We start from the raw sequence: 21476 nt of genomic DNA on the forward strand, positions 1-21476 counted from the left end.
GTCTGATGTGTCAGGTGGGAGGCTGATCTCTACACTAAAGCTAAAATTAACCCTGCAAGCTCCCTACAAGCTACCTAATTAACTCCTTCACTGCTAGACATAATGTGTGATGCGCAGCGGCATTTAGCGACCTTCTAACTACCAAAAAGCAACGCCAAAGCCATATATGTCTGCTATTTCTGAACAAAGGGGATCCCAGAGAAGCATTTAAAACCATTTGTGCAATAATTGCACAAGCTGTTTGTAAATAATTTCAGTGAGAAACCTAAAGTTTGTGAAAAAATTTGTGAAAAAGTGAACATTTTTTTTTATTTCATCGCATTTGGCGGTGAAATGGTGGCATGAAATATACCAAAATGGGCCTAGATCTATACTTTGGGATGTCTTCTAAAAATATATATATACATGTCAATGGATATTCAGAGATTCCTGACAGATATCAGTGTCCCAATGTAACTAGCGCTAATTTTGAAAAAAAGTGGTTTGGAAATAGCAAAGTCCTACTTTTATTTAGTGCCCTATAACTTGCAAAAAAAGCAAAGAACATGTAAACATTGGGTATTTCTAAACTCAGGACAAAATTTAGAAACTATTTAGCATGGGTGTTTTTTGGTGGTTGTAGATGTGCAACAGATTTTGGGGGTCAAAGTTTGAAAAAATTGTTTTTTCCCATTTTTTCCTCATATTTTATAATTTTTTTAATAGTAAATTATAAGATATGATGAAAATAATGGTATCTTTAGAAAGTCCATTTAATGGCGAGAAAAACGGTATATAATATGTGTGGGTACAGTAAATGAGTAAGAGGAAAATTAAAGCTAAACACAAACACCGCAGAAATGTAAAAATAGCCTTGGTCCCAAACGGTCAACAAATGGAAAAGTGCTCTGGTCACTAAGGGGTTAAAGGGACAGTTTACACCAATTCTTATATCTGCATATATTAGACACTACTATACAGAATAATATGCACAGATACTGATATAAAAATCCAGTATAAAACCTTTTAAAAACTTACTTAAAAGCTCTGTTTATCACTTGATGAGGTCAGGCTGGGACACCCAGTGAAATGGGTAGAGCGCACAGTTTAACAACTTTCCCATTTACTTCTATTATCAAATTTGCTTTGTTCTCTTGTTATCTTTTATTGAAAAGTAAAACTAGGTAGGCTCATAAGAGCTCAGGAGTGTGCACGTGTCTTTACTATTCTATGGCAGCAGTGTTTTACAACATTTATAACATGACAAAAACCTGTCTAAAAAAAAAAAAACAGGGCGGGCCGTGTACTCACCTTGTCAAGAAAATTTTTTTATCAGTTAAGCATAAATTTTGTTTTCTTTCTAATGACACAGTGAGTCCACGGATCATCTCTAATTACTATTGGGAATCAATACCCAAGCTAGAGGACAAAGATAAGGGATGGACAATACAGGGAACCTGAACGGAAGGCACCACTGCTTGAAGAACCTTTTCCCAAAAGTAGCCTCAGCCAATGCAGAAGTATCAAACTTATACAACTTGGAAAAAGTGTGTAGAGAGGACCAAGTTGTAGCCTTGCAAATCTGTTCCACAGAAGCTTCATTCTTGAATGCCCTGGAAGAGGAAACAGCCCTCGTAGAATAAGCCGTGATTCTCTCAGGAGGCTGTCCAGCAGTTTCATAGGCCAAGCGAATTATACTCTTCAGCCACGAAGAAAGAGAAGTAGCCGTAGCTTTCTGACCCTTACGTTTCCCAGACAAAAAAACAGGGCCAAAGACGCTCCTTATGAGAAGGGGGGGTTAGGACATAAAAGGAACAACAATTTCTTGATTAATGTTCCTATACGAAACCACCTTAGGAAGGAACCCCAACTTAGTACGCATAACTATCTTATCAGAATGAAAAATAAGGTAAGGGGATTCACAATGCAACGCCGAAAGTTCAGAGACTCTGCGAGCAGAAGAAATTTCCACCAGAAACAAAACTTTCCAAGATAACTTAAAGGACCAGTCAACACTGTAGATTTGCATAATCAACAAATGCAAGATGACAATGCAATAGCACTTAGTGTGAACTTCAAATGAGTAGTAGATTTTTTTTTAAATTTTAAAAGTTATGTCTTTTCCACTCCCCCTGTACCATGTGACAGCAATCAGCCATTCACAAATGCATACACACTTATTCTTGCACATGCTCAGTAGGAGCTGGTGACTCAAAAAGTTTAAATATAAAAAGACTGTGCACATTTTGTTAATGGAAGTAAATTAGAAAGTTGTTTAAAATTGCATGCTCTATCTGAATAATGAAAGTTTAATTTTGATTGAGTGTCCCTTTAATATCTAAGGAATGCATAGGCTTAAACAGAGCCTGCTGAAGAACTTTAACTAGGTTAAGACTCCAGGGAGGAGAAACAGGTTTAGACACAGGCCTGATTCTGACCAAGGCCTGACAGGAGGATTGCACGTCTGGGACATCCGCCAGACGTTTATGCAACAAAATAGACAAGGCAGATATATGACCCTTCAAAGTACTTGCAGATAAACCCTTCTCCAGACCCTCCTGGAGAAAAGACAAAATCCTAGGAATACAAACTCTACTCCAAGAGTAGTCTCTGGATTAACACCAAAGCAGATATTTACGCCATATCTTATGGTAAATTTTCCTCGTCACAGGTTTACAAGCCTGAATCATGGTCTCAATGACAGATTCAGAAAATCTACGCTTAGATAAAATTAAGCGTTTAATCTCCAAGCAATCGGCTTCAGAGAAATGAAATTTGGATGAAGGAAGGGCCCTTGAAGTAGTTTCCGCAGTGGGAGTCTCCAAGGTGGGAGAGATGACATCTCCACTAGGTCTGCATACCAGATCCTGTGAGGCTACGCCGGTGCAATGAAGATCACCTACACCTTCTCCTGTTTGATTCGAGCAATAACCTATGGAAGGAGAGCAAACGGAGGAAATAGGAACTGCCAGAGAATCGATCAGTACAGCCTGGGGATCCCTTGACCTCGACCCGTACCTCTGAAGCTTGGAATTCTGTCGAAATGTCATGAGATCCAACTCCGGCTGTAGTTCCCACTCCCCCCGGGTGAAAGGTCTGTCTGCTCAGAAAACCTGCTTCCCAATTGTCCACTCCTGGATTGTGGATAGACAGTTGTGGGTCTCCGCCCACTGAATAATCTTGGCTACCTCTAGACATGGCCAAGGAACTCCCTGATGGTTGATGTAAGCCACTGAGGTTATGTTGTCCGACTGAAACCTGATAAACCAGGCTAACTGAGGCCAGGCGAGCATTGAAGATTGCCCTCAACTATAGAATGTTTATGGGGAGAACAGACTCCTCCCGAATCCAAGTCCTCTGAGCCTTTAGTGAACCCCAGACTGCTCGCCAATCCAGAAGGCTGGCGTCCGTTGTCACAATCACCCAGGTGGGTCTGCGAAAGCAGGTTCCCTGGGAGAGATGCTCCTGAGACAACCACCAAGGAAGAGAATCTCTTGACGCCTGATCCAGATGTAATTGCGGGGACAGATCCGCGTAATCCCTGTTCCACTGCCTGAGCATGCATAACTGTAGAGGTCTGAGGTGGAAACGGAATGATGTCCATGGCAGCTACCATCAGACCGATCACCTCCATACATTGAGCCACTGACGGCAGAGGAGAGGACTGAAGGGCCAGACAAGAGTCGAAGATCCTTGATTTTCTGACTTGTCCGAAAAATTCTCATTGATAGGGAATCTATTATTGTTTGCAAGAACACTACCCTTGTAGCTGGAATTAAGGAACTCTTTCCCAAATTCACCTTCCAACAGTGAGAACGCAGGAAGGATAACAACATCTCCGTGTGGGAGTTCGCTTGTTGAAAGGATGGAGCCTGGACCAGAATGTCGTCCAGATAAGGCCCCACTGCAATGCCCCGCAACCGGAGCACCGCCAACAGGGATCCCAGGAACTTTGAAAAAAATTCTGGGAGCTGTGGCAAAGCCAAATGGAAGAGCCACAAACTGGAAGTGCTCGTCTAGAAATGTGAACCTCAGAAACTTGTTATGATCCCGGTCACAAACACTCCGGACAACCTTTACACCTCAACTTAGGTGCCTACCTTCTGTGCTGACACCGGAGTGTATATCCTGCTAGAAGACCGAACTCAACTTATAGCACTGTAAATGCAGTCCGGTAACTGTAGCCCTGCTTACAAGGCTGCAATGACGCCGTCTCCCCTCCGGGAACACAGCAAGTGAATAAAAGGTGCGCAACAGAAACGTGCCGCCTCAGCTAGCCCCGCCCATCGTGGGCGCTTCAAAATTAACCTCCCGGTCAGCAAAATGTACTCTAAAGTAAAGCCGCTGGGAGTAGGTCAAACACACACCACACATTGAGCCTATATCTCCTCGTCCACAGTGCCTGCCATTACTGCCGGTTTAAACATTATCCCCTAATTCTATAGGAGAATGCTTGTGTCCCATCAAATGACGGCTTGAGTGCTAATGACGGCTCTGAGCCATCATAGTTTCTCACTCTGGTGCTAATGACGGCTCAGAGCCGTCATGAGCACTCTCCCACCTTGAGGGAGAGTGCTAATGACGGCTCAGAGCCGTCATGAGCACTCTCCCACCTTGAGGGAGAGTGCTAATGACGGCTCAGAGCCGTCATGAGCACTCTCCCACCTTGAGGGAGATCTGGGGGCTCCTAACCACTCCTGCCTCAGCAATCGTGCCTGTAGAGTGACAGGCATCGCCGGGGCTTCACGTGATTGCGCGGTGAAGTCACGCACAATGACGTAATGATGTCACCGTGCAACTTTATTTATACTTAATGTTAAGTATAGGAGGAGGGAGCATGCTGCTTAGAAGCCTGTATCTCAGGCATCTAAGCAGCTACAGACCCCCAAGACCAACTGTTGGAAAGGTAATCGTCTAACCTTTCCAACAGTTTAAGTCTTAGGGGTCTGTAAAAAAAAATAAAAAAAGTTAAAAAAAATAAAAATTTAAAAATTAAAAAAGCCATAGAAAATATTAGCACCCAGGTGGGAAAGTGATTAGCACTCAAAGGGTTAAAGGGATATGAAAAACTTTTTTTCTTTCATGGTTTAGAAAGAGCATGCAATTTTAAACAACTTTCTAATTTACATTATCCAATTTGCTTCATTCTCTATATATTCTTTGCTGAAAAGCATATCTAGATAGGCTCAGTAGCTGGTAAATGGTGGCTGCACATAGATGCCTCGTGTAATTGGCTCACCCATGTGTGTGCTATTTCTTCAACAAAGGATATCTAAACAATGAAACAAATTACATAATAGAAGTAAATTGGCATGTTTAAAATTGTATTTTCTACCTGAATCACAAAAGAAAATGTTGGGGTTTAGTGTCCCTTTAAAGTGCAATAGTTGTCCTGCATATGTCCCAGAAAAATAAAATCAGCACTTACCTCCAGAAATCTGCCAGGCAGCTCACTAGGTTTGAGAGGCATGTTCCCTCACATGGACCTGTGGAAGAAAAAAAAAACAAAGACCGAGTAATCTTACTCAGGCTTTCAATGTTAGGGCAGCAATAAATACATGGGTGGCGCAGTGAGGATTGTACCACACAAGTTCTCATTGCTTAAAAGCCACCACTGCTCTACTGAAGAGACTGACATGGGATACGGCTAAACCCCAGGACAAAGCAGAACAAACTTGCACTGCTGAAAAATAAACTTTTGCTTTAAGAATCTTCTTCCAAACACCTAAACTTTATCACCTCCTTGCTGTTAACATAGGCAAAGAGAATGGGGTTGGAGGGAAGGGAGGTGATATTTAACAGCTTTGCTGTGGTGCTCTTTGCCGTCTCCTGCTGGGCAGGAGTGATATTCCCAATAGTAATTAGAGATGATCCGTGGACTCACCGTGTCATTAGAAATACTGTTGCCAGAGTACTAAAGACATGTGCACACTCTTGAGCCTACCTAGTTTTACTCTTCATTAAAAGAACAAAGCAAATGTGATAACAGAAGTAAATTGGAAAGTTTTTTTTAAAACTACACGCTCTACCAAAATCATAAAAGTGGTAGCTCTGCCAAACGGGTCCTGCTTCCCCCCTGCAGACTGCAGCTATGTAGCTGGCCAGTGACCACAGTCTGTAGCCACCCCTGATGCCTGACAGCACCAGTATTCAGGGTCCCACCCTGTGGCAGACTCTGGCTACCTCGATTCGGTAGCTTTGCCAGAGGGTCCTTTCTCTCCCCGATAAGGGGCCGCTATAAAGGGGAGTAGTGATTTAGCAGTAGCCCACCCAAATAAGACATACTATCATTCAGGTGGAACAAGAACTGATTTTATTGTGAAATACACACGGCTCATCTTGATAACACGCTGGACAATCCCACAATTTTCCCGCCCCTCCAGACAGGCTGGTGCCTCCACAGCAGCCACAGTCCCACAGAATCCCAGTACCCAGGGGTGGAGGTTTCAGGGTGATCCCGGAGGAGCGGTGGCACTTCCAGGGTGTCCATTGAAAGCTCTCGATACCCAGATGCCACAGCCCAAAAAGCGTGATTCGCTACTGGGGACCGGAGTTACAGCCTGGTAAAGATAGGGTGGGAGGGGTGTCAAAAAAACCCCAGTTCCCAAAGGAGCTCCTCTCCGGCAATCACCCCACCTCTTGTCCACCCAAGGGGCTACCAATCCCCAAAAGAATGGCACTCTGGAGCAAAGGGCCCCTGGAGCGACCAGGGGTAAAGTCAGCAGGTGGTCCTGCTGTTCTGCGGCCGACCGGGAGTTCCAGGAGCCTGGCCAGCCTAAAAGGGGTTAGGCGGGTGTCCGTTTTCACGGCAGCCGACCGGGAGTTTCAGGAGCCTGGCCAGTCCAGGAGGGTTTTTCCGGTCAGAGACTAGCTCTTCTCTGACAAAGTACTCATCACCAAATAAATGAAACAAAGAGGTCTGGGGGATCGCGGTTGCTCTCCGGAGCCAGAATCCGCTGAGGAACAGGAGGTGGTAGGGATTCAACTCTTGTGGCCGGGCACAGCATGGCAAAACAGATAGCAAGAGACAGCAAGATCCAGCTAGCCATGAAAGGGCCAAATCTGGTGTGACAAGGAGCAAGACAGGCAGTAGGTGTGGGGGGGCCCAGTCTTGGCTGTCTGGTATCAGTGACTATCACTATATTATAAGGATTAAAGCACCTTCAAACCATCTCCTGGGGAAAAAAAAAGGGAATTTCTCAACTGACCACCAAGGAACAGTTAAAGGGACAGGGCACTGTAAATTGTTTCTCACTACTTGATATACCAGATATGTATGGCAAACAGTGCACTTTGATGACAAATATTAAAGGGACAGTCTAATCCAAAATGTAGATTGTTGTAAAAGATAGATAATCCCTTTATTACCCATTCCCCAGTTTTGCATAACCAACAGCAATATTAATACACTTTTTACCTCTGTGATTACCTTGTATCTAAGCCTCTGCAGACAGCCCCTGATCACATGATTGTAACTATTATCTATTGACTTGCATTTCGTATTGTGTTGTGCTAAATCTATCCTAAAAGGACGAATTTAAAATAGTTTGCATAAAAAAAAATTTGTTTAAAGTAAAGGTCAATTTACTAAGTGTCCCACAGCATTGCATAGACGTTTAAAGAGACAGTCAACACCAGAATTATTATTGTTTAAAAAGCAAGATAATACCTTTATTACCCATTCCCCTGTTATGCATAACCAAGAAATACATTATAGAAATACACTTTTTACCACTGTGATTATCTTGTATCTAAGTCTCTGCAAACTGCCCCCTTATTTCAGTTCTTTTGTCAGACTTGCATTTTAGCCAATCAGTGCTCACTCCAGGGTAACTTCACAGGCATGAGCTCAATGTTATCTATATGAAACACATGAACTAATGCCCTCTAGTGTTCAAAATGCATTCAGATTAGATGCAGACTTCAAGGTCTAAGTAATTAGCATATGAACCTCCTATAATTGTCTTTCAACTAAGAATTCCAAGAGAACAAAGCAAAATTGGTGATAAAAGTAAATTAGAAAGTTGTTTAAAAATTACATTCCCTATTTAAAATCATGAAAGTTTACTTTGGACTTGACTGTCCTTTAAAAAATAATATATATATATATATATATATATAAATTTTTACCCATTTACCGCTGCGACGATAAGCGCAGCTCTCCCGTTCACCATTTTGTCAAATTGATTGACAGATGACGATTCGTAAAAGAACCAATCCTTGTTTCCCCCCGGGCTGTGACGTTTATGCAAAAGGGGCTGAACGCCCATGGGGAGGAAACAAGGATTCGTTATTTTACAAATCGTCACCTGTCAATCATTTTGACAATATGGCAGCGTTAAATAGGTAAAAATTCTACAAAATATATACATATGAAACATTTCAAGAATTAAACCCTTGTTCATTTTTAAATGTTTATGCAATGCCGTGGGGCAGAATTAGTAACCTGACCTTCACTTTAAAAATTACTGGCAAGCATTTTAAAATAATTTTCAAAAGTAAGCAAAATGAATTATGAATTATATCTATGGACTAACGTGCATTTTAGCCAATCAGAGCTGACTCATAAGTAACTCCACGGGAGTGAGCACAATGTTATCTATGACACACAAACTAAAGGCTGTGACACACTGCAAGCAGAGCGACGCGCAGCGTGTAGATGCAGCTGTGCGCGCTCAGTGTGCCTTGCCTTTTCATCTCTGAGCACTCTGCTGCGTCAGGTCGCGTAGCTAAGCGCTCAGAGATGAAATATTTGAACTTCAGAAGCGATGCGGAGCAAAGCAGCTGCTTTGCCTCGCGCCGCATCGCATGCAGTGTGTCACAGCCTTAACGCTGTCTAGCTGTGAAGAACGGTCAAAATGCAATGAGATAAGAGGCGGCCTTAGAAATTAGCATATAAGTTTACATAGGGGTAAAATCTTAGTTTAGCGTTCTAAATTATTTTCTCAGCCATATCTTATTATTTTCCTACAAAAATTGGTGTGGGGGTTCAGATGAGGGCTACCAACAATGCTGCAATGTTTGTGTCTCCAGGAACAAAAAGGGGAGCCCTGTTTTCCCCATAGACTTTCCACAACCAGCCAGCTCTGCTCACCTACACGGATACATTGTATCAAACCCTCAGCCTACAGCTTTTTATACATTTGAGCAGCCCTCTCGGCAACAACTGTACAAACTGCTGAGGAAATAATGTTCACATAGCCTTAAAGGGCAGCATAGCACCTGGTCACACATTCTTAAAGGGACAGACAAAAAAAAAAAACAGCCTTGAAAGGGTCAACTAGCACCACACGCACACAGTCTTAAAGGGACAGATCGCAGTAATGTTCATGCAGTGCAACCTTAAAGGGCAGCTTTACTGTACACAGACAATTAAAGCAGCCCTCTCAGTAACAACTGTACAAACTGCTGAGGAAATAATGTTCACATAGCCTTAAAGGGCAGGATAGCACCAGGTCACACAGTCTTAAAGGGACAGTTAAAAAAAAAACACAGCCTTGAAAGGGTCAACAAGCACCACATGCACAGTCTTAAAGGGACAGATTGCAGTAATGTTCATGCAGCACAACCTTAAAGGGCAGCTTGACACCTGCGCACAGAGCCTTAAAGGGAGAGATCACCGTAATGTATACGCAGCGCAACCTTAAAGGGCAGCTCGACACCTGAAAAAAAGGGAGAGATCACCATAATGTGGACGCAGTGCAACCTAAAAGGGCAGCTCGACACCTGCGCACACAGCCTTAAAGGGACAGATCACCGTAACGTGCATGCAGCGCAACCTTAAAGGGCAGCTCGACACCTGCGCACAGAGCCTTAAAAGGACAGATCACCGTAATGTGCATGCAGCGCAACCTTAAAGGGCAGCTCGACACCTGCACACACAGCCTTAAAGGGACAGATCACTAATGTGCATGCAGCGCAACCTTAAAGGGTAGCTTGACACCTGCGCACACAGCCTTAAAGGGACAGATCTCCGTAATGTGCATGCAGCGCAACCTTAAAGGGCAGATCGACACCTGCGCACACAGCCTTAAAGGGACAGATCATTGTAATGTGCACGCAGCGCAACCTTAAAGGGCAGCTCGACACTTGCGCACACAGCCTTAAAGGGACAGATCACTGCAACGTGCACGCAGCGCAACCTTAAAAGGCAGCTCAACACCTGCGCACAGAGCCTTAAAGGAACAAAGCACCGTAATGTACACGCAGCGCAACCTTAAAGGGCAGCTCGACACCTGCGCACAGAGCCTTAAAGGGAAAGATCACTGCAACGTGCACGCAGCGTAACCTTAAAGGGCAGCTCGGCACCTGCGCACAGAGCCTTAAAGGGAAAGATCACTGCAACGTGCACGCAGCGTAACCTTAAAGGGCAGCTCGGCACCTGCTCACAGTCTTAAAGGGGCAGGCACACAAAACCTTTTAGTGACTTTACATGCACAGTTTTAAAGGGAGCGATAGTATGCATCCCCATGTGAAGCACGCAGCCTTAAAAAGGACGCTCTGTCGTAACGGGACAGTGGCACGTGCACGCACACAAACACAGCGCACTCTTAGCCTTTAAAAAGACAACTTGCACTACACGCATGCAACGTAAAGGGACAGATCACCGTAATATTCACGCAGCGCAACCATAAAGGGCAGCTCGGCACCTGCACACACAGTTTTTAAGGTACAGGCACACACAACCTTTAGTGGTTAAATGCAGACAGTTTTAAAGAGAGCAATAGTATGCATCCACATGCAAAGCACAGCGCCTTAAAGGGACACTGTCTTAAAGGGACAGGGGCACGTGCACAGCCTTTAAAAGGACAACTTGCACCATAACCACACAGTGTTAACGGAACAGCTCACACCATGCACACCTAGCGCAGCTCACCGCCTGCTCACACAGTCTTAAAGGGGCAGGCACACACAACCTTTAGTGGGTAAAGTCACACCACACAGCCTTAAAGGGAGCGATAACAGTATACATCCACATGCAACGCACACAGCTTTAAAGGAACATCTCAAACAATGCACAGTCTTTAAGGGGCAGGCACACAGGCTTTTAAACACACAGCCTTAAAGGGGCACCCAGTATTAAAGTGACAGACACAAACGCAGACTTTAAAGGGGGAGCTCACACACACAGTTTTAATGGTACAGGTGCCACAATGTTCACACACACAGCTTTAAAAGGACAGCTCATGGCATTCACACACAGCCTTAAACAAATGGTTTATGGTACACACAGACATTGGGGCCGAATTATCAAATTCCGAATAGAGCTTGATGCCCCCTGTTTCCGCACAAGCCTTCAGGCTCACCAGAAACGGCAGTTATGAAGCAGCAGTCTAAAAAACGCTGCTCCAAAACTGATCTGCTGCCTCTGAGGCTGCGGTCTTCAATATGCCTGATCCTATACGATCAGGCTGATTGACACCCCCTGCTAGCGACCGATTGGCCGTGAATCTGCAGGGGGAGGCATTGCACAAGCAGTTCACAAAAACTGCTTGTGCAATGATAAATGCCGACAGCGTATGCTGTCAGCATTTATCGATGTGCGGCGGACATGATACGCTACATTGTATCATGTCCGTCCGCACTTTAGTAAATCGGCCCCTTAGAGATGACTCAAGGCAATCATAAAAACAGAGATTTTATGACATTCACACAAAGCCATGAGCCGTGCTTTTAGTCTGTGAGTGTGTGTTTTTTGTTGTTGTTGAGCTAACAGTTTGAACGGTTCCCCAATCAGCCCTCTAGTCATACAGCACCTTTGTTTTAGAGAGATGATTGGAAAATATTTCAAACTGTTAGTTCAATAAAAATATTACTTTTCAAGTTTGTGGCCAGGGGGCAGGGTATTTGAATTTCAGCGCTACATTAAAAAGTTATAGCGCATCTTCATAACAACTGAAGAGTTAAACTCCTAAAATATCTATAACATTCCAGATTTGTTTGGACAAAAGGGAAAGTTTACAATCACTTTAAGGACTGTGTGCATTGTGTGAGGGTGTCCGTGCATTTAAGACTGTGCAAGCGTAATGTGATCTGTGCTGTTAAGGCTGTGTGTGCTGTGTTTGTGCACCTGTATCATTAAAACTGTGTGTGTGTGGTGTGAGCTCCCCCTTTAAAGTCTGCGTTTGTGTCTCACTTTAATACTTGGTGCGCCTTTAAGGCTGTGTGCATTTGGGTGTGCCTAAAAGCCTGTGTGTCTGCCCCTTAAAGACTGAGCATTGTGTGAGATGTTCCTTTAAAGCTGTGTGTGTTGCATGTGGATGTATACTGTTATCGCTCCCTTTAAGGCTGTGTGGTGTGACTTTACCCACTAAAGGTTGTGTGTGCCTGACCCTTTAAGACTGAGCAGGCGGTGAGCTGCCCTTTAAGGCTGCGCTAGGTGTGCATGGTGTGAGCTGTTCCGTTAACACTGTGTGGTTATGGTGCAAGTTGTCCTTTTAAAGGCTGTGCACGTGCCCCTGTCCTTTTAAGACAGAGTGCCCCTTTAAGGCGCTGTGCTTTGCATGCGGATGCATACTATCGCTCTCTTTAAAACTGTCTGCGTTTAACCACTAAAGGTTGTGTGTGCCTGTACCTTAAAGACTGTGTGCGCAGGTGCCGAGCTGCCCTTTAAGGTTGCGCTGTGTGAATATTATGGTGATCTGTCCCTTTTCGGCTGTATGCGTGTAGTGCAAGCAGTGTTCCCTTTAAGACCAGTTTTGTGTGCGGCCCAGCAGTGAAACAGTTAATAATATAACCATAACTTGCAGTCTGCATTGTGCAGTATTTGCTAATCGCAGGGTGTGGTTATCTAATTAACTGTTTCACTGACTGTCTGCACACTAATCTGACCTTTGAGGGAAGACAGAGTGCAAGTTGTCCTTTTAAAGGCTGAGAGTGCTCTGTATGTTTGTGTGAATGCATGTGCCACTGTCCCGTTAAGACAGAGCGTCCCTTTAAGGCTGCGTGCATCACATGGGGATGCATACTATCGCTCCCTTTAAAACTGTGCATGTAAACTCACTAAAAGGTTGTGTGTGCCTGCGCCTTTAAGACTGAGCAGGTGCCGTGCTGCCCGTTAAGGTTGCGCTGCGTGCACATTACGGTAATCTGTCCCTTTAAGGCTCTGTGCGCAGGTGTCGAGCTGCCCTTTAAGGTTGCACTGCGTCCACATTACTGTGATCTGTCCCTTTAAGGCTCGAGTAGTGATGTCGCGAACCTAAAAAGTTGGGTCAGTGAACGCGAACTTCCCCAAAGGTTCGCGAACCGACGAACCCCCATTGACTTCAATGGGCAGGCAAATTTTAAAACCCACAGGGACTCTTTCTGGCCACAATAGTGATGGAAAAGTTGTTTCAAGGGGACTAACACCTGGACTGTGGTATGCCGGAGGGGGATCCATGGCAAAACTCCCACGGAAAATTACATAGTTGATGCAGAGTCTGGTTTTAATCCATAAAGGGCATAAATCACCTAACATTCCTAAATTGTTTGGAATAACGTGCTTTAAAACATCAGGTATGATGTTGTATCGATCAGGTAGTGTAAGGGTTACGGCCGCTTCACAGTGAAAGACCAAACTCCCCGTTTGGCAGGCGGGCGAGTGGTAACTTGAGAGGTGCCCGAAGATAAGCTGAAGGAGGATGGTGCGTCAAGGTTCGGAGCGGAAGCTATAGAAGATTGGGTGTCCTGTGTTATAAAGTCAACTATGTCCTCAGAACTTTTCGAGTTCATGGTACGTGGCCTCTGAACACTGGGCATTATTCTAGGGCCAAAGGGAATCACAGCACCACGACGGCACCTTACACTACTATTAAACAAGATATGAGTGGTGGCGCTGGGCAAGTGGGCACAGTATACGCTGTGAGCCTGGCACACACGCTGGCAGGCAAATGCAATTAGATTACACTAGCAGACTGATGTTTCACAGTCAAATTTTTTTTATTTTTTTTTTAAATTTACACTACTGTTACACCAGATATGAGTGGTGGCACTGGGCAAGTGGCTTGGCAGGCAGGCAGGCAACTGCAATTAGATTACACAGGGAAAAAAAAAAATGATGTTCTAGCCCTAAAAAGGGCTTTTTGGGGGTGCTGTCCTTACAGCAGAGATCAGATGAGTCCTTCAGGACTGTAGTGGACACTGAATACACTAGCCCAGCTATCAATTTCCCTATTAAATCAGCAGCAGCTACACTGTCCCTCCTCTCACTAAGAATGCAGCTTCCAAATGAATCTAAAATGGATGCTGTCCAGGAGGTGGGAGGGTCTGGGAGGGAGTGTCTGCCGCTGATTGGCCGTAATGTGTCTTCTGACTGTGAGGTAAAGGGTCAAAGTTTACTCAATGATGAAGAATAGGGGGCGGATCGAACATGTTCGCCCCCGCCGCGTGAACACGAACATGCTATGTTCGCCAGCAAACTATTTGCGACATCACTAGTGTTGAGCTGACCTTTAAGGTTGCGCTGCATGAACATTACTGCGATCTGTTCCTTTAAGACTGTGTGCGCGTGGTGCTAGTTGACCCTTTCAAGACTGTTTTTTTTGTCTGTCCCTTTAAGGCTATGTGAACATTATTTCCTCAGCAGTTTGTACAGTTGTTACCGAGAGGGCTGCTTTAAGGGCTAGATTTATCAACGCTGAAGCTTACAGGGGCGCGTATACGCGCCCCTGTACGCCTCAGCTCGCCTGTTGCGGGGCGAAATTACCCGCAGGTAATTAACATTGCAATCCCGCCCCCTGCCCGCGCACAACCAATCACGCGCGGGCAGGAGCTGTCAATCTCCTCGGTCGGACTCGAGATTGAATTTCGCCACAATAGAGGTGGCGTAGATGTTAGGGAAGCAGCGGTCTGGTGATAAATCACGGCGAGCAAGTTCTTGAGAGAACTTGCTGCCGTAGGAGCTTAATAAATCTAGCCCTAAGTGTCTGTGTACAGTAAACAGTTACAAATGTATAAAAAGCTGTAGGCTGAGGGTTTGATACAATGTATCCTGTAGGTGAGCAGAGCTGGCTGGCTGTGGAAAGTCTATGGGAAAAACAGGGACTTTACACCCCAAAATATGGCTCCCCTTTTTGTTCCTGGAGATACAAACACTGCAGCATTGTTGGTAGCCCTCATCTGAACCAACACGCCAATTTTTGTTGGAAAATAAGATATGGCTGAGAAAATAATTTATAACGCTAAACTAAGATGTTACCTACATAGGTTTAGCTTTCAACAAAGCAAATTTGATGATAAAAGTAAATTGGAAAGTAGTTTAAAATTACTGCCCTATCTAAATAGATTGTCCCTTTAACTGTATCTTATCTAGTGTACTTTATTTGTTACATAAAACTGGTGCGTGTCCCGCGCTCCCTAGAGAGGACAAAAAGCCCCCTCTGTTGTCGGCCACTAGGCCATAACCCCGGTAACACAGTTTCTGCTCTCGGTCGCACTTACCCGCCACGGCCCCGGTCCATGAAGCTTCCCCTCATATTCTCTCAAGAGTTTCCGCTTTTGCCGTAAAATAAAATCAGTATCGCAACACCGGGGTCACTTCGACAATATGAGCTCAAACTCCGAATGTACCGCGCAACCGCTTCTCTCCGTCAAAGCTCCGGACAAAATGGCTGCCCTTGTTCTTCTCTATCAGACTACACAGCGTGAAATGGACACTCTACGTAGCTGTTGTAGCGTAACGCTCATAGTTCTGCACGGTAGTATCCTAGTAACGTAGCGTAAAAGCATAAAGAATACGGCCACACCTACTTGTGACGTGGCCCAAATAAGTATTCGTATAGATTACAAACGTATCGGGCGTAGCTTTACTCTATCCAACCAATGGATAACTAAGGCGGGGCTAAATAGTGAAATCGAGTCTTGAAACGCACGAACTTCAGCACCTGAGTTTATTATTGTCTTGGCGGCCATTTTGTAAAAACACAGCTGTTACTAGGTAGTTGTTATTGAGACCTATTTTATTGCACGTAAATAAATATAGTATTTAAAGTTTTCCTCATAGCTTTATTAACAATATATGTAACTAAAAACATTACAGCTTTATTACAAAACTTCACAACAGATCAAATTGTAACCCTCACATTGAACCCACTGAACACAACACAGTAACCATTAACATGTAATACAGTAACATTTTAATACATATTTTTGCTTTATTTTCATACCATTTTCTTTAGTTTGGGGTTACTTATGTCATGTGCTGGCCACCTGTATGACAAGGAAAGTTCCCACTTTTATGTATTTATTGTTTTGTTTTTAAAAAAAAGTTCATTACATTAACCTTTTAATGCCGTTCTATTCCGTCATAATTACACTGGGCTTTAAAGCCGTTATGATGGAATAGAACGTCACAGCTAACGGCTGTCCTGAAGCCTTCTGTGCTTCTAGGATTTGATCGCGGGCTGGAGGGCGTTCCTAGGATTGTAGGGACGCCGCCCAGATGCGATCCAGTAATTGAAATCTCGCGATCATATGCACGATCGCGTAGTTTCAATTTGTCTACATCGGAACAGCTGTTCCGATGTAGGCACTTTAACCCTGTCACGAAAGGGTTAAAAAAGAAGCTGCAGGGCTGTTTATTTACCTAGTTTGTTTTATGTCATACTCCTCCCACAGGTCTTTGTTTTCTGACTGCATAGTAATTAGAAATGTAGTTCCTGCTAGAGATTGCAGGATATTTGCACACACACAAAATATCTGAGTTAAAACACAGGACTGCAATGTATAAACCATGCATAGTAGCCCCTCCTCGGCCAGTGAAATGGTTAAATAGTCAGTACAAACAATGTGATAAACAAAAAAACAGTTTCACAATTGCTTCCGTTATTAATTTCCTTTGTTCTCTTTGTATCTTTTGTTGAAATGCAGGTAGGCTCAAGAGCGTGCATACAAACATTGTTACAAACACTGCGGCCATAGAGTCCTAAACACATATGCACGCTCTTGTGCCTACCTAGGTTTACCTTTTAACAAAGGATAAGAAGAGAACAAAGCCAATTTGATAATGTATGTACACTGGAAAACATTGTATGCTGTATCTAAATAATGAATGTTTAATTTAACTTTATTGTCCCTTCAGGTTTATAAGCTCCTATTTGTATTAGCTCAGATTTGGACAAACAGGCTATCAACCCCCATCTAACAAGTGCACGTTGTAACAGCACAAGCAGTAAATCCGGCGTCGCTCGCTCACAGGATGGCAGTCACTCTTTTGCATCGCTTATCCCTCCAGCTGTGATTGAAAACGTGGCTTCATTTTCTGGCATTTCAGGGCTGTGAATGGATATTAGGTACATGACATACGTATTACAGACCGTACAATACTGATTCTGATTAGAGTAACATTACAGCAGTAGGGATAAAGCACTATGCAAATATTATTATTATACTTTATTTATAAAGCACCAACATATTATGCAGCGCTGTAAATGGGTACAACTTGTTTAAATAAAACAATGATACAAACTTGTAAGAGACAAGACAGACTGACAAACAAATACTGGAGGAATTTAGGGCCCTAATCCTGTGGGAACTTGTAATCTAGAAGGGTTGGAGGGTGAGAAACGGGGTGAGGACCGCAAGGGTGAGAATGACGTTAATACAGAGTTACAAGGGTGTTACTACAACTCTTATCAGCTGCTTGTCTCAGTACATTGTCCCTTTAAGAGCAACACAAAGAAGTCAGACAATGTATTGTATTTTGTTTTATTTTACTAACATAATGTATCTTGGTATGACAACATGTAATGACATTATTTTGTATTGCAAATGTATTAAATAAAGTTTGTTTAAAAAAAATAATAATAATGATAAAATGCCACAACAAAACAGAGTATTTTATTTTACTCTAGAATGTCTGTTTAAAGCAGCCTACAAGTAAAAAATGCTGCAATGCCTTAGAGCACGTTATTATTGCTTTGTTTACATATAACCCTATAAAGCTGAGCACATCTGGTGAGCCAATGACAAAAGACATATGTGTGCAGCCACCAATCAACAACAAACACCCAGTAGTGTATTGCTGCTCCTGAGCCTTTTAACACAGGACACTGTTAGAGAAAAATACTTAATTCTGCCATTTTTCCCTATGCTTTATAACAAATTGACGTTTGTAATTTTAAAGCAAAACCCTTACTTGTCAATTCAGATATTTGTGCTGTGCGTACAAAAATATTAACTTTTAGCTAAGTAAAACACCCAAGTCTGTATGAAAGAGATAAGAAGACCACAAGTTGCCTACGTGTGAAGATCCTGGATTGGTTCAAAGCACAGCACATGGAATAATTAAGACTATAAAAGGACCCTGTGCTTATCTGATGTTGCGCGCCAAGCTTTGTATTACTGTATAAAGTAACATGCTTGTTACTTTCCTGTAATCTTGCTTAACCCCTTAATGACCACATCACTTTTCTATTTTCTGTCCGTTTGGGACCAAGGCTATTTTTACATTTTTGAGGTGTTTGTGTTTAGCTGTAATTTTCCTCTTACTCATTTACTGTACCCACACATATTATATACCGTTTTTCTCGCCATTAAATGGACTTTCTAAAGATACCATTATTTTCATCATATCTTATAATTTACTATAAAAAAAATTATAAAATATGAGGAAAAAATGGAAAAAAAACACACTTTTTCTAACTTTGACCCCCAAAATCTGTTACACATCTACAACCACCAAAAAACACCCATGCTAAATAGTTTCTAAATTTTGTCCTGAGTTTAGAAATACCCAATGTTTACATGTTCTTTGCTTTTTTTGTAAACTATAGGGCCATAAATACAAGTAGCACTTTGCTATTTCCAAACCATTTCTTTTCAAAATTAGCGATAGTTACATTAGAGCACTGATATCTTTCAGGAATCTCTGAATATCCATTGACATGTATATATTTTTTTTTAGTAGACAACCCAAAGTATTGATCTAGGCCCATTTTGGTATATTTCATGCCACCATTTCACCGCCAAATGCAATCAAATAGAAAAAATTGTTCACTTTTCACAAATTTTTTCACAAACTTTTGGTTTCTAACTTAAATTATTTACAAACAGCTTGTGCAATTATGGCATAAATGGTTGTAAATTCTTCTCTGGGATCCCCTTTGTTCAGAAATAGCAGACATATATGACTTTGGTGTTGCTTTTTGGTAATTAGAAGGCCGCTAAATGCCACTGCGCACCACACGTGTATTATGCCCAGCAGTGAAGGGGTTAATTAGGGAGCATGTAGGGAGCTTTTTGGGGTAGTTTTAGCTTTAGTGTAGTGTAGTAGACAACCCCAAGTATTGATCTAGGCCAATTTTGGTATATTTCATGCCACCATTTCACCGCTAAATGCGATCAAATTAAAAGAAACGTTAATTTTTTCTCAATTTTAGGTTTCTCACTGAAATTATTTACAAACACCTTCTGCAATTATGGCACAAATGGTTGTAAATGCTTCTCTGGGATCCCCTTTGTTCAGAAATAGCAGACATATATGGCTTTGGCATTGCTTTTTGGTAATTAGAAGGCCTCTAAATGCCGCTGCGCATCACACGTGTATTATGGCTAGCAGTGAAGGGGTTAATTATGTAGCTTGTAGGGAGCTTGCAGGGTTAATTTTAGCTTTAGTGTAGAGCTCAGCCTCCCACCTGAAACATCAGACCCCCTGATCCCTCCCAAACAGCTCTCTTCCCTCCCCCACCCCACAATTGTCCCCGCCATCTTAAGTACTGGCAGAAACTCTGCCAGTACTAAAATAAAAGGTATTTGGCCCTTTTTTAAAAAAAAAAAAAAGCATATTTACATATGCTGATGTGTAGGATCCCCCCTTAGACCCCAACCTCACTGATCCCCCACCATACTGCTCTCTAACCCTTCCCCTCTGCAATAATGGGCGCCATCTTGGGTACTGGCAGCTGTCTGCCAGTACCCAGTTTTGTAACAAAATGAGCCTTTTTTTTTTTTAAATTCCCTTTTCTGTAGTGTAGCTTTCCCCCCCCACCGAGACCAACCCCCAACCCCTTCCAAAACCCTTAGATTGCATTTAAGTTTTTTTTTTTTTTACTTTTTAACTTTTTTTTTTCTGTAGTGTAGCGGTTCCCACCCGCTCCCGCCCCGTGCACGCGCCCGCCCACCACCCCCGTGCACGCGCGCGCTCCCGTGCGCGCCCCCGTAGCTCCCGCCCCCCGATCCCGCCCCCCTCCACTCCACATAGCGCACCGATGGCCGCCACCCGCCTCCCACGTAAGCTCCCACCCACCAACGATACCGGCCATCGATGTCCGGTGCAGAGAGGGCCACAGAGTGGCTCTCTCTGCATCGGATGGCCAAGGGGGGTTATTGCAGGATGCCTCCATATCGAGGCATCACTGCAATAACCGGAAAGCAGCTGGAAGCGAGCAGGATCGCTTCCAGCTGCTTTCCACACCGAGGACGTGCAGGGTACGTTCTCAGGCATTAACTGCCTTTTTTTTGAGGACGTACCCTGCACGTCCTCGGTCGTTAAGGGGTTAAGTACAATAATAACCTTTTAAAATGTGGACCAGTTGTTTCATGTTGTGTTTTTTTCTTCAACAACACCAAGAGAAGGAAGTAAATTATCTTACAGAAGTACATTGAAACGTGTCTTAACCCCTTAACGACGCATGTCGTACTGTGTACATCACACACAAACTGCTCTTTAAAGACCAGGGACGTACCCTGTACGTCGTTAAGGGTTTCAAGCAGCTGGAAGCGATCCTGATCGCTTCCAGCCGCTTTCAAGGTATTGCTGTTATGCCTCGATATTGAGGCACCACTGCAATACCTTTTTTGGCACACCGATGCAGAGAGCCACTCTGTGGCCCTCTCTGCATCGGCCAGCGATGGTGCCGATCGTTGGTGGGTGGGAGCCATTTCAGGGAGGCGGCTGGGCGGCCCATCGCTGGTGAACTTCCTTGTGGCCAGCAGATTTTGATGTCGGGTGCAATCTAGCAACATAAAAAAATCAAAGTGCTGGGTGGTGGGAGAGGGTGGTGAGTGGCAGAGGAGCAGAGTGTGGTGGGAACTTTTAAAAAGCGATCTGGGAGGGTATGGAGGGGGGCAGCTACACTACAGAAAAAGTGAGTTTTTTTAAAAAAAAGATCAAATTTGATTGAAAAGTGGGTACTGGCCTAGACAACTGCCAGTACCCAAAATGGTGGGGAATAGTTAGTGGGGGGAGGGTTAGAGAGCTCTTTGGGGGGGGGTCAGGGAGGTTGGGGGGGTAAGGGTGGATCTTACACAGCAGAATGATTTCTATTTTATTTTTTAAATAATAATAATAAAATAAAAACAACAAAGTTTTATTTTAGTACTGGCAGGACTTTCTGCCAGTACTTAAGATGGCAGGGACAATTGTGGGGTGGGGGAGGGAAGAGAGCTGTTTGGGAGGGGATCGTGGGGTATGATGTGTCAGATGGGAGGCCGATCTCTACACTAAAGCTAAAAACTAACCCTTCAAGCTCCCTACACGGCTATCTAATTAACCCTGTCACTGCCTGGGCATCATATAA

At 43.6% G+C, this 21476-nt stretch overlaps 2 protein-coding genes across 4 annotated transcripts in view; both read right to left on the reverse strand.

The window, feature by feature from the left end:
• The window catches only part of DDX17 (DEAD-box helicase 17), a 38375-nt gene extending 22792 nt beyond the window's left edge, over positions 1-15583 (reverse strand). For 2 of the 3 annotated variants that reach the window (XR_008403254.1, XR_008403253.1), the window contains exon 1: positions 15400-15583. Coding sequence is in view for 1 of the 3 variants with exons in the window: in XM_053721312.1 (XP_053577287.1) it covers positions 15400-15434 (35 nt within the window). In the remaining 2 variants the exon portion in view is untranslated. The remainder of the gene's footprint in view (positions 1-15399) is intronic. The other variant, XM_053721312.1, reaches the window with a different exon arrangement.
• An 878-nt stretch (positions 15584-16461) lies between these two features.
• The window catches only part of DMC1 (DNA meiotic recombinase 1), a 165715-nt gene continuing 160700 nt past the window's right edge, over positions 16462-21476 (reverse strand). Inside the window, exon 12 of the mRNA XM_053689434.1 lies at positions 16462-17232. Coding sequence (XP_053545409.1) covers positions 17163-17232 — 70 coding nt within the window. The 3' untranslated portion in view covers positions 16462-17162. The remainder of the gene's footprint in view (positions 17233-21476) is intronic.

Source organism: Bombina bombina, chromosome 7 (assembly GCF_027579735.1).
Source record: "Bombina bombina isolate aBomBom1 chromosome 7, aBomBom1.pri, whole genome shotgun sequence".
Lineage (NCBI taxonomy): Eukaryota > Metazoa > Chordata > Amphibia > Anura > Bombinatoridae > Bombina > Bombina bombina.